Source organism: Centroberyx gerrardi, chromosome 5 (genome assembly GCF_048128805.1).
Source record: "Centroberyx gerrardi isolate f3 chromosome 5, fCenGer3.hap1.cur.20231027, whole genome shotgun sequence".
NCBI lineage: Eukaryota > Metazoa > Chordata > Actinopteri > Beryciformes > Berycidae > Centroberyx > Centroberyx gerrardi.
This window is the reverse complement of record NC_136001.1, coordinates 11,349,512-11,363,753: the sequence shown is the minus strand read 5'-3', so window position 1 is coordinate 11,363,753 and position 14,242 is coordinate 11,349,512. Positions and strand designations below refer to the sequence as shown.

The following is a 14,242-nucleotide window of genomic DNA, read 5'->3' as shown; positions in this document are numbered from 1 at the left end:
TCTTGATGTTAGAAAAAAGACCTCTTTTTTTAAAGTCCCGCCCCCACATAAATCCAGTAGGATCCCAGAGAGGATTCGATGCAAGTTAAATTTGACTGTGCTTCGGCACTTAAGTCTGCAGTCTGGTTGGATCTCTACCCCACTCCCTGGCCCCCATCAAAGACATCACGATAGCATTGCTAATCGCCCTCTACAAGCCGATGAATTATTCAATACAATGTCCAGGGTGGCACCTCCCTACCCAAACAGACTCACTGCACCCCTTTTATGTATTAGTCAGATAAACCCTGCTACCCAGATTCAGGCTGTTTCTAATGCATTTCACACAGAGACCTGAATCCACTGCTGGTTCATAAATACTACAAGATGTCTGTGCTCTGATTCCAGTTATAATGTTAGTTAACTGTGTTAACATCAGTACTTTATCATCCATAGATGTCATGGTGTTGACGTGGTGTGTAAGACTGTCCTTCTGTGAGCCAACATGCCCATATTGTGGATGCTCATCGATCATGTGCTGTATTTGAGAGACCTGCTGTGAAGCACGGTTGATCATCCCTGAAAAGAACCTGACATTTAAAAAGGTAATAACCAGTAAGATATCTCCATGTGGTGTAATTAATTTCCAAAGCTTTCCTTGAAACACAGCGCCTCATCATTTTAGACTGTCTTGCATTTTTGTTAGGTTCTAATGAAATCTGTCTTCAAACAAGACAAACCTCACTCTGGCTGTTAGTTTGATACCAACACATACACACAAGTTTATCTGAATGCAACACCATTCAATGACGGTAAATGTGTTTTGACATCTAGCATTGTTTTATTTTATTCTTGTACGAGCTCATGCAAAAGCTTTGCTCTCCGGCTGTTACCATTTATTGTATTTGCATGACTGGAGATGTAAATGGGAGTACAGTGTCCTCTTGAATAAATGGTCAAATTTACAGTAGCCTACCATACCTGCTCCTGCTCCGCATGTTGATCATTTATGCATGAACATATTGTGTACAAAAACAAACTGCAAGCATTACGCATATGAATGATGGGAAAACAAACTAGTAGGTAGGCCTAATAGTCTAGTAATTGCCAGGGTTGAATCAATCGAATTATGGATCATGCATGAATATCGAGTTGATTTAGTCAAGCGGAACGGTATGTGGGTATGTAAGCATATAATTTCATAATGCGGATGGTAAATATGACAAATGAAAAGGACATATCAGAGACCTCAGATACAGTTGGTTGGAGTGTTTTGACTCAGTCAGTAGGTGGCGCTGTGGAGACACTCAATATGGAATTTCCTCCCCAAGAATATTTATAGGCTATACTTCACCGTCTACACATTTAAGAGCCTTAAATTGGTGTAATTTGTATTGCAATCTAAGCGAATTATGTTTTTGTAATACATGCTTATATCTTACATCGAGCGTAATCATAGTTTTCTATCATGGAAGACAGGTCCCGTCAATTTTGAAAAAATGCCAGATAAACATGGGCATGATGATATATTTTCAACAGGATCCAAAAAATGAGAAGAAGTTCTATAGGGAGCAATACTGGACTCTTTTGTGTGTGTGTGTGTGTGTGTGTGTGTGTGTGTGTGTGTGTGTGTGTGATTCATTTACCACAACACACCGGAGGATGGAGCCAGCATTAACGTCTGGAAAACGCTGCTGCTGAGCGTAAAAGGGGGCGTTCCGGGAGCCTTGGCTATACATCTCTCTTGGCGGTGCCAGGTGTGTTCAAACCTGTGGAAATGCTGTCGCCCGCAGATGTCACTCAACTCAATCATAATGGACTGGATCTCAACTGCAAAAACCGCCTAGCAGTGGATGCAACTACCCAGCTGTTCAGTCTGCCCACAGGTATGAGGGATCTGTCGTTGACGCACTACACTACAGCGGCCGATACTCCATAACCTACCGCCGAGTGAGTATAATTCACTCAGTTTACGTTTTGTTTTGACAACTTGACATCGGAAGGCTTCTGAGAGAGAGTGAAAAGAGGACGGGTCGAGTTGTGGTGATGGAGAGCATAAAACGTTGATTCTTCATTTGAAACCCTCTCGCTGCTGTCAACTCTTCTGTTTTACGCACAAGGAGCGCTTGGAAATATCGCAGCCTAGGCAACTGTGCGCACATAGGAGGATAAAACCCGTGGGATGACAGACCACAACGCCAAATTTACGGGTGAAGATCAACCTCGTAAATGTCAGGGAGATGAAATTCCCAGCAGGTCGGGAGAATAACTCAAGAGGGTTTATTAGACCGCGTCTCTTCGCGCTCATTTAGCAACAGCAAAATCAAGCCGACTGTACCACAACCAGATCGTCTGCTCATTCCGAAAAGGATTAACCATGTCCAGAACGCTGAAAAAGAAGAAACACTGGTCCAGTAAAGTGGTGGAGTGCGCGGTGTCATGGGGAAACCTGGGGGAGTTTGGCTCCGTGGTGGAGATCTTGGGGGGAGCCGAGCTGGGAGAGTTCCCCTTCCTGGGCCAGATGAAGCTGGACGTGCTGGTCTGTCACGTCGGGAAACTGCCCTACTATGGGGACGTTTTGCTGGAGGTGAACGGGACACCGGTCAGTGGACTTACAAACCGTGACACCCTGGCTGTCATCCGCCACTTTCGGGAGCCAATTCGTTTGAAGACTGTCAAACCAGGTGCGTCCCTCCTTTCTGTTCTCACGCCCGAGCTATGTCACCTGAGCTCGGCTCTCCTGCAAAGCTCAGCATTTCATATGCAAAACTGGCCACTCACATCCACTAACCGCAGCCACCCACATGATCATCCACCCAGTCATTTAGTGGTAAATGAAAAGATTGGTAAACTATGACCTCCACTTGGTCATCATCATAAGGCAAACACCCTCTAATTTAAACAAAAAAAACCAAAAAAACGTTTTGGTCAGAAAAACAGTAATTAGTAAGTAGTTTTCCCCTTAAAAGACCATATCCTCATAACTTGCACCAGTTTGACACTTCTTTCTATGATGTGTACTGTGAATTCATATAGATTTATGTCAGTCTTACAAAGGTGAGTAAACTATTCTGCAAGTAAAAAGCTGGATAAACTGGGTTTAGGTGGGTTTACCCTCCACTACACCCCTGTACACCAGTAGAGAACATTCCAGACTGATAAACCTTTTACTGCCCTGTAGCATCTAATTGGCCAATTCTCTCACCTCTTACCTCAGGGAGATCGAACGGTGATAATGGTAATAGTGGCATGTAGCCCAGTCCAAGTCTTCTGGGCTAAGTGCACTTACATGCATAGAAATAAGGCCTAATTACTTCCTCCATTATTCAGGCTACTCAGCCTAGTGGCCGCAGAGTGGTTATCCGTGTTATATTCCTTGTCCCATCATTCCCCATCCAGCTGCGGATGCTGCCTGCAACATCCAAACACTGATAATGAAGTCTAATTGCAATGATGGCTTTGGTAGTGCTGCTGCCGTGCTGCACTGGTTCTGAACTGTAGGGTTTTATAAATGATGATGGGTTCACGGCGGGGCCATTCCCATGTGATCTGGAGCCAATACTGAAAAAAGGCCTCAGGCAGACCCAACCTGAGCGGCTCAGGCAAAGGGGTTAGTGCATGGCGGCGCGGTTCAGTTTGTCTGTTTATGGGCGAGGGAGATGGCCTTGCATGCTGCTTTGCTACGTACTGGAGCTGGAATGTCTAAACAACAACTGAGACTGTTCAAAAGGTTACATCAGCAGCAGCAGCTGAGTCCCAGGACCCCAGGCCAGTATCCCTGAAGATCAGCTGTGTTTGCATGTGTTGATGTGCGTCTGCGTTTGTGCACATGCATACTTATTGTGTGTGTGTGTGTGTGTGTGTGTGTGTGAGTGCCAGTCATTCCTAGGAGTTTACCTATGTTTGTGAGTCCAGAGCCTATTCGTGTGTCGTTAGTGTGCATCCACATGAAGGTGTGTGTGTTGTTTCAGTGTGCGTATGTGTGTGTGTGTATGTATTTCATTGCTCTACATTCCCCAGAGCTCCTAACACCACGCTCTCTGCCCCACTAACCAAGGATGATTAATAAAGGGCATAGGAGAGGGAGAGAGGGAGGGAGAGAGACAAAGAAAGAGCGAGAGAGGGGGAGAGGAGAGAAAGAGAGAGGGAGGGAGGGAGAGAAATAAAGGGAGAGATGGAGAGAAAATCGGCTCTGCCTTTGGCTCTAGGCTTAACTCCCACGCGAGGCTGTTTTTGCTCTTTAAAGCTCACAGTGAAGTAATAGGTGGCAATGATGGCAATATTCCTCATCATCTATTACTTCACTGTCACCCTTACCAGCAATAGCAACAATCTGCCCTAGTTGTCCACATTCGATCAGCTTTACAAAGTCATGAATGTGGCATTTAGCTACATGAAAGGTCGCAACCAGGCTGCTTAGTAATGATGCTGAGGCTCCTCAGTATTATGTTTGCAGTCATGCAATAGCAAAACCTCACAAAGGCCCTCTGGCATCAGCATACAGATTGGCTTGTTATTGTATGATTACGTATTGCGCATTGTGTATGCGTGTCTGTTGTGTGTATACATTCCTGTGCGGTTGCCTCATGTTTAATTCACGCCTCTTGCATAATTGAGGCAGCGAGTGGATTTTCTCCACTCTGATGGAGGCAGTGGGCCTAGAGGATCAGCTGTTACCAGGAAGCCAGGAAGCTGTGATGACATGACGGCGGCCGGCAGCGACGGAGGGCTCTCTGGGTCCACCAGATGTTCCACTGTGCGCTTCCCAGGATCCTCTGTGCTCTGCCTCTCGCCCTCTGGAGCTGGTGGGCTTCCCGTGCTGCTGACAGCTGGGGCGGAGCTAGGAGGAATTTAGGAGAGGAGAGAGAGAGAGGGAGAGAGAGAAAGAGAGAGAGGGAGAGCAAGAGAGAGGGAGAGCGAGAGAGAGATGGGAGTTAAAGAGCGCAAAAAGAGTGCAAAGACAGAGAAATGGGGATGTGATATGAGGATAGAGGGAGGCAGGATGCAAGATGCGAGTCTCTATGGAGGCCATTATCCATCTCATCCATCGATCGAAAGGAATGTGAGCTGAAAGGAGTTTCACACAGCACTTCAGTGACTATATTCTATAGCTGCTACGAGTGCATCATCTATTCCCAGGAGGCTGCCAAGAGGTAGCTCTCACATACATACGTACTCACATACATACTCTATCACTCCTTTGAAATGTAGAAGTTCACACTAAGCCTATGGCAAGACTCCACGATATGCCGGGTGGTGGATGTTCCCATTTCCCAGGAATCTTTGATTAAGCAGGGAGAAGCCTCTATTAAAAGATCTGCTCACGACTCTTTCTATGCTGTGTTGAGGAACCTGTTTCTGCCGGTGCCATAAGGATCGGAATAGCCATCATAGAATTCCTCTCTACAGTGGAGTTATTTTCTGCTGTGCCTCCTTTATATTTGCTGCTGCAATCACCATACAATCAAAACATACATACAACATGTATCAGTTTATAACCAGCTGAATGGATGATGAATGGATTTTTCCTTGTTTTCCAGAGGACTAATATTAGCTGTGTGATGGTGTAATTGTATGCAACACTTGTATACATGCTTGATATTTGCTCCTGCTCTCAAAGTTCCCAATTTAAAATTGAAACACTCTCCCTCCCTCTTCAGCTCTCTGTGTCCCAGTCAGAGCGTTGCGGATTATTGGATTGTCATATTTTGATACAGTAAATTAGTACCTGATATTTGCTATAATCACTAAACATAACAGTGATCAGATTGCAGATATTTTTGGGTGAATGTGTGATTAATTGTTGGATTCCTCATAAACATGTTTGAAGTGGGGGAAAAAGACATTCTGATTGTGAGACGAAAAGGCATTTTATCTTGATTGATCTTAATGGTTGATAATCGTTGTTGGTGATGAGAACATTCCTCAAATTAGTCTGTAAAATGGAACAATTTATTGGTTTTATATTCTATGAATTTTGGTGGGTAATTACAGCCTGTAAATTGGAATATGTTTCATATTCTGTGAATTTTCACGACAAGTTGCATAACTGAGTTCGAATAGTGCAGTGGATTCTGCTGTTGATAACAATTTTAAGCAGGTAATACGTTGCCTACAGTGGATTACACTTTGAAAGTTACCTGCTTCTGCTCACACGTCAGCATATTTTCCATTACCTGCTGATCATGCCAATAGAGAAGAATACAGAGTGACATGAGCCCCTAAGCCCCTGTATCAAACGGCAATAGTGAGCGTGGGTTAATCACATTAATGCACCTCTCATATCAGGAAGTGCCTCTCAATGGAGTCATCCTCTTGACAGCCGAAGCGTTGTCATTGGAAAGAGATTTGCAGTCGGCTGCAAAAAATGGGGATTGAGAGCGAGAGCGGGAATACAGGAGCCCAGAGAGTCTGGTCAGATAACTAGAGACATCTGTTCTCGCCTCAGAGATGTTCTGACAATCAACTGAATTAGGCAAAAGAGCCATCGTGTCTCCGCTTCTTCGGCATAACAAAGTAATTTAAAAAGCTGACAGAGCTCTCTCTTAGTGAGTTTAAAGTGATTATGAGCGATCTTTATGGAGACTCAATAAGAAGCTGGATGCTTTGTTTAGCTAAGATGTGTTTAGGCTTGGGCAGTGATCCTGCTGCTGTGCTATTGGATTATTGACTTTTGAGTGCTTATGTAGCTAATTTTGACTTTGCACTTACCTCTTTTGTGATTTTAATTGCGCTGTTACTTGTATGTTTGTTTTTTTTTGTCTACAACTTTTATGTTTGTGCTGATGCTGCTTTCTGGGTCAGGTTAATTTCAGTGGGACTACCTGGTTAAATAAAGTTTAATGAAGAGGTAGACCGACACACACAGATAATTGTACATTCACCGCAAACTATGGCAGCAGGCTGTAGTGAATTCTCATTTGTCTCATAAATAATGAAAAATGCAGGCAACACAGACTTTAGATAAATGGGACGTGAAATACAAGCAGTATAATGCAATGCCCATCACAAGTCATCTTGAAATTGAAAAGTTATTTAAAACTGTCATGTCTATAACTAGCTACGTTACCTCCACTAATGCAATCTCACCCATTTGTCACAGCTGCATGCCACCAAATGCCGTGTTCATTGAAACACCATGGCTGTGATACGCTCATACCCGTGGAAGAGCTTAAATCTTACTCCTAGCAGGTGCTGCTGATTTGACAGTCATTGGACTTAATCCCTAGCAACGTGTGTTTGAGATGAGAAGCGCAGCAACAAACCCTTGATCACCAGCCCTCCTGTTTTTGTTAACGCCACCAGGCCACCAGCATACCAGCGCGCTAATCAGCCAGGCCCGGTCTGTTCGTGCTGCACAGGGACACTTGAGCCAGACTGCCAGGACATAAATGCAAGATGGTTGCCGCAGCACTGGAGTATGACAATTAGCAGAAGTGTTGTTCCATGCCCCGAGTATTCGCAACCTTCCAACCTTGCCTCATTAATGTCTCTCTCACTTTTCCTTTGCTGTTTTTTCTCAGCACTCCTTCCCTGCTCCGTCTCTCTCTGCTTGGGTTAGACCTGTATATTGCTTTGCTGACTTTCTATTAAAAAATATAATAGATATCGGCCAGTCAGAGTCGTCCACCTGCATATGATGTCTATGATACAGTTTGATTACATATTATTATGTAATGGGAAGCCCTTAAACAGGAATTGAAGTATGTATGACGATGATGATGATTATTTCTTTGACACTAAAATGGTCAAATTTGAAGATACTGAAAACCAGCACTAACATTGTCAGTTTTAATTCTTCTTCTTTGTATTTTTAATGTTTTTATGATTCTGTTAATCACTGACTATTACAAGCAGCTACTATTTTTTTGCATTCAGATCATAGTAATCCTTTATCTGTTCCCTACCCTGGTAATTACACAATCACACTGAAGAGCAGCCATTGGATATAGATATACAAAGGCCATCTGGGCACTCGCAAAATCCAGCTAACTCACTAACAATGCTACCAGTCTCTCTTTATCCTTGTCAGCACTATGAACTCATAGCAATTTACAATGTGTATACAGCAGAAACAGCTAGATGTGTAAAAGGCAACATGGCTAACAACATGACAGATTAACAAGAATATAAAATAGATGATTAGATCTGGTTCACCGACGATCTGTTAATATGTGGTTTGCATTGAAAGGTGGAGACGAGTCTGCGCCCAGCTGGCATGTTTTTTGCTTATTTTTTCTCCTTTTAGCCAGCCCTTCTGTATCTGTGGTGCCTTTTACGATATCATCCAACAAGGCGTTTTGATAACATACTATTTTTTTGTCTTCTGTGCCGAAGTGACTCTCAACGAGCATTTCCCATGTGTGCCTGAGGCAGCTGTCAGGCATGTAGTGTTGCTGTCTTACCTCACACACACACACACACACACACACAGACGCATCTAAAGGCACACTGCAAAAAATCTTGAGAAATGATTCAAATTTGAATTGTAAAGTTGTATTTTTCTGAAAGCAAGTGAAAACTTGCTTAATTACCTCTGCCCAGTAGGTTATGTTTTCGTCCCTGGTGGTTTGTTTTGTTTGTCTGTCTGTCAGCAGGATATCTCAAAAATGTCTGAACGGATTACCATGAAATTTGGTAGAGAGATAAGCCTTAGGCCAAAAAATTGGTAGATTTTGGTGTTGATCCAGATCTGGGCTTTCTACCATGAGACGGTTATCAATTTTATGCCATAACTATTAAAGTAACAGGGATGGAGACTTGATTCCAAATCCTAAGGGCATGTTTGCACGGTCAATAAATCAATTTATCTTAACATTTAAGTGATATGAATGATATATTTGGGTGTAACAACAAGTTTGAGAATTGCTTTCGTGGAGGTTTATGCTCTCCGAGTGGCTTCTAGTTTCTATTTTTTCGCCTGCAGTTTCACAAATTTTCAAAGATACAGTATCTTACAATGAGGTAGATCACTCCACTAATCCACTAATCAAAATGAGATCAATTGATTCAGGCAAATTTCTGAAAGTCGTTGATGGATTGCATTGGAAATGAATTCAACTATCTCAGACTACTGGCAGTTTTCATCCACATGTTTTAAGCAAACTAAGATTTCAAGACTCAATACTAGAATTAATGACTTGTATTTTTGCAGTGCAGTACTGCACCAGCCTCGTTTAGAGCCTAGTTTAGAGCCCAGTCTCACATGCCTTGCAGTGTGTTGTGGGGGCGGAGGTAGGGGAGTTGGTGGGGGAGGTAGGAGGAGGCATGGTGCAACTACAAAACAAACGAGCGTAAAGTCGCTCCCAACCCTACTCCATGTCCTCAATAATTAATCTATACTAGAGCCAGATACTCCGCTGATGTGTGTGTGCGTGCGTGTGTGTGCGCGTTTGCATGATACCGGGCGGTATTATACTAAAACATTGCTGTCGAAAAGCACAGCATGGCTCCCGGTCCCCAGCGCTGTCTCATTAGTCCCACTTTAATCAAATTGGTGCCACTGCCGCTCTTCTCGCACACTCCACCATCACCTGTAATGATAGCAATGACAAGAGACATACTGTATGAGACGCTTTAGAGTTGGAACCAAACATTTTTACATTTATGACAGCTGTGCTTTATAATGATTGACTGGTTTAATGCTTAATCCAGAAGTGAAAGGTGTGTGTGGGTTTCCTTTATGGGTCTCGGTTAGGCTTATATTCAGTGATGTAGTGGTAAATAAAACGGTGAGTAAACCATGAGCTCCAGCTGGTTATAAGCATAGGGCAAACAACTACATAAACAATAATTAATTATATCTTCAGATTTTTTTTTTTTCTTTTACAGACCCTATCTTCCTATAAATTACATAAGTTTGATAATGCTTATTAGTATGACTAGTAAGGGAAGAGAAGAATGATGAATTTGCACCATAAAGATTTGGAGCGCCAACTGAATTCCGCAAAAAAAAAAGGGGTGAAAACTGAGTTTAAGTGGGTTTACTCTCCACTACATCCCTGTTTATCTTCACTGAACTGGAAGAAGATGCTTGATACTGTCATTTGTCCTAAGGCCACCTATAGAAAGAATAGTTTTTTTTCATTATGCAAGATGTAATGGAGCTTCTATAACTGGACCGAGTGTGAGGATTGACTGGAAGTTGCAACCTAAACCTCGACCGGCCATAAACTGCTTTGTTATCATGGCAAGGCATCTGGTCAGGACTCGGGGCGTATCGCAGCGCTCCAGTGCCTGGGGAACTGAGAGTGGCGGCCGCAGGTCATAATGGCAGCGTTTAATGAGCAATGGGAGACGGATATACCAGCACCAGCGAACGACATAATCTCTCCGACTCAAATCTGCGCTGCATGGAGAAAACCCATTATGGGAAGTTGCGTAGTCAACATGGGGGAATAATCCCTCAAATTGCATAGTCCCTTTATGGTGGCGTAGGTCACACTGCTCTATGGATTTTGAGCATACAAATAGCATTTGAGCATGTATAGTATTCAATATATTCCCCCTGGGATGTTTTTTTTTTGTACCAGTGGGAGGTATTGGAGGATTTCAGTTCCTAGTGTCTGATCAGTCGTCGTTCCAATTACAGAGCCTGTTGTAGTTCTAAAATGGCTCTAAAAACTCTAACACTGGCCCTATAATCGTTTATTTATTAGGGGGTCATATGGTCATTTGTTACCTTTTTGTTACTGTCATTATGTTCCAACACTGGAAACAAATGTCCAGCAGTGGAGAAAAGGAGGAAGGGGGAGTGGGTGCTGCTGCCGACTGAATAGATGAGGAAAAACAAGGTATTGAAAGTGGTTATTTTCAGCCGCTTCGTTCCGTGTCTGACCTGCATCCTTTCTGCCCTCATTACCCACTCTTCCTTCTCTGCTTTCTTTGTGGAGAGCTCTCTCTTTTGTTTTCCTCAGCTCTTATCCACCCATCACTGAGGCTGCGAGATATCTGCCCTATTTTCTACCCATGATACATCACCCACAACCAAACTCTCTGTATTCTGTCTGTTCAGAGCATCTGTCTCTCCTCTTCATCACTCATCCATCACTCTATTTCTTTATGTAGGAGTATGTACATACTACCTGCCTATAATATACATGGTCGTCTAGTGACTAGGGGCGTAGCCTCATAAAAATGTATTTATTGTTACCATTTTATGGTCTGTTAACAGAGGAGGCAACCATATGTAATGGTTGAAATGACTAACATCATGACACAAAAATCCCCCAAAGATGTTTAGGTTTAGTTTACCTTCAATCTGAAAATCAGAGTTCGTAGCCCTAGTGCGGTATTTCCTGTTTTATCTGCTTCTTTGCTCCTCAAAGTGTATCAGTCAGATCCTGTATGTGTGAGACTGAATGAAAAAAAAATAAATAAAGGGCTGAATGTGACGGTGATGTGGGTTTTCTTCTGGTTTGGGCTGAGCCATGTCAGTGTGTGGGAGCAGATTGGAGGGGACGGCTGGTGAGGAGTCACTCCTCAGTCTGAGAGCCTTGTTTATTTTACCAGAGGCACAGCGGCCATACGGCGACTGACTGACCCAGCGCTGTCATGAAGGACATTATCTTTATGCAACAATGATCGCTACATGCCTCTGGAGCCGCAGCCATTGCCCCCCCCCCCCCCTCCACTTCGTCTCCCTTCGGTGACGGGTCATATTAGCACCCCCCACTCCCCCCAACACACACTCTCAGCCAGCATGTCACTTCCCGCTTTCCTATTATCCAGATGTGCTTTATTCTCCAACTGGTGTTTATCACTGCGAGAGGGGCTCAGGTCACCTCTAGACGGCTCACAGGTAATGGGCCTTGACATCTGAATTAGTCTGCTCTTTGAGAGGATGATTAGCAAGCAGCTTAGGATTCTGGGGGGGAAGTTGATAGGCAGACATAAACACAGGCAGGAGTGAAGAGTCGGTGGGCCGCCGTCTCTCAGTGGTTGATGATGGGAGGCTTGCCAGTAATGCGGCTCATCATGATGCGGTCACGGTGCGGTCGTGGGGACGGCAGAGGGAGGCAGGGAGATTGTGTGTGTTTGCACCGGTGATTTAGCCACTCAGAGAATATAATTTTCATTAGTAGATGCCGCAGTTTGAACAGCCAACAGAGCTACCACCTTCATAAACTCTGTTAATGGCAAGTAGTGCTGAAACGATTAGTTGATTAATTGATTAGTCGATCGACGGAATATTAAACGTTTAAAACTTTGATAATCGATTAATCGTTTTAGTCATTTATCAAGTAAAACATTTGCTGGTTACTTGGGGTTATTTGGGGTTCTTTTGGCTGCTGGTAAGCAATTTTAAGAATGACTTTGGGCTCTTGGCATTTGTTGTTATTTTTGACAGTTTATCGACTAAACAATTAATTGATTCATTAAAAAAATAATAGATTATGAAAGGATAATAGCAAGGGTTTCACCTTTTTATGGCAGATGTACCAAAACCCTTTTCTTTTCTTTCTCTCCGTCTCTTGGCTGTGTAGCTGGCGGGCCCAGCTGTTACACTCATCTCTTCCCCAGCTCTTTTATTATTCCTGGACTGTGTGATTCGCTGTGTGCTTGTGGCGGCAGGGGAACGGCCGGCTTTGTAGAATCTTAATAGTGGTGAGCTAGCGCCGAGCTTTCCAACCGCGGCTTTCTGCGGGCGTGCCACTGAATGCCAATGAGACATTAGGGTTGAGGCAGGAGGGATCAGGCCGGGCGCGGGCAGCCAGAGTCTGAGGGGCTGTAGAGCCCTTTTACCAGGTGAGGAGCGCACAGATCCGCTCCCAGAGGCTGCACAGCAAGAGGCGCCCGGTGTCTCGGGGTTATCTCATCGCTCCTAATCGTCAAGACGCTCCCGCTCTCATGCGTCTCTGTCAAGAGTGAGATAATCTAAGAGCGTTCTGTTCGTCTTTGACTTTGCGCTGGTTCTTGTGTAACATACTGCCCCAGAAAGTCAGGCTGTTAGATTAGGAGCTGTTAGATTCTGATTCAGTAAATGATACGTTGATGGAGGACACAGAGGCCAAGGCCCCAGTGTAGAGAGTCCCAGCTAAATATCTGCCGTCACTGATGTGCCAGATATCCATATACAGATATCTTCTCTTCTCTCCTCTCCTCTTCTCTCCTCATATAAAGCCATGTCCTGACAGAACGTCTGAGTTTAAGAGATTATGTAATTTGCAATAATCCCCTATGGGCTTCCCATTGCGCTGCATACCCCAAAGCACCCCGGCCTAGAGCGAAGGCGAGGAACGAGTAGTACAGTGTGGGGTTAGTTACATCTGTGAGTGTGTGTGTGTGTGTGTATGTGTGTGTGTGTGTGTGACATCTTCACTGTGCAATCTGTTTAAATCTGAGGGTGACATGCAACATATAGGCTGAGGCCCTGTGAATATACTATAAATAGGGCTGGACGATAATCCAAGAGTTTATCGTCTATATCGTGGAATCGTATTGTGATGATATGGTGATTTTCAGATACACACAACTCTGCTGTCGAAATTGATGATAACTAGAAAATTGTATTTAAAAACGCTGACAAAAAGTAGGAATGGTAGGAATATTATTTGAAAATGTCTGTTTTGTTTGACATCACACTTAACATTCGGTTCAATGGGATGAACATTAATTTGATTATTTAGCATGTTAACGTGATATATATCGATATCGAAAAAAATCCTAACACTTATGCTCTCTTGTACATGTACACACACAAACGCACAAGAATCAACACACACACACACACACACACACACACACACACACACACACACATCAACACATTAATCTGCCTCTGTCGCTGCGTGCACATGGGTCTCCGCATGACGCAGATCTTACTAACAGTTGAGTGGGATGGATTGATGGGTGATGCAGAAGCCCCAGTCACCCAGTGTCTGTCTAATCTGATTATAGGCAGCTTCACACAGTGAGTCCGACTGATGAAGGGAGGGCAGAGCAGAGGGGACAGATGGAGGAGCCACGGTTGTTAACAGCTGCGGTTAACTCCGTTGTGTAATATACAGTTGTAGTGTTGGGAGAGTGGAAGGAATGCATTAATGTGATAACACTGATAACCCCTCTCTCCCAGTTACTAGACAGCTGATTACATTTTTACATGGCTGGCTCGCAGGGTTGAGGTCAGTTCCCTTCGGTCAATTCAAAATGCAATGCTAAACTGCCATTCATTTCTTATTTATAAAGCATTCATTCTTTATTAGTTCATTATGATGAAGTAATGTATGAGATTTCGTCATGAGAATTTTTTGTTCAATTTAGG

The 14,242-nt window shown here is 43.7% G+C and overlaps 1 protein-coding gene across 2 annotated transcripts in view; it reads left to right on the top strand.

Annotated features, from left to right (window-relative positions):
- The first annotated feature begins 1,840 nt into the window (after positions 1-1,840).
- magi3b (membrane associated guanylate kinase, WW and PDZ domain containing 3b) overlaps positions 1,841-14,242 on the top strand; it is a 119,228-nt gene continuing 106,826 nt past the window's right edge. For both annotated transcript variants that reach the window (XM_078283556.1, XM_071903793.2), the window contains exon 1: positions 1,841-2,663. In XM_078283556.1, the coding sequence (XP_078139682.1) occupies positions 2,357-2,663 (307 nt within the window). In that variant the 5' untranslated portion in view covers positions 1,841-2,356. The remainder of the gene's footprint in view (positions 2,664-14,242) is intronic.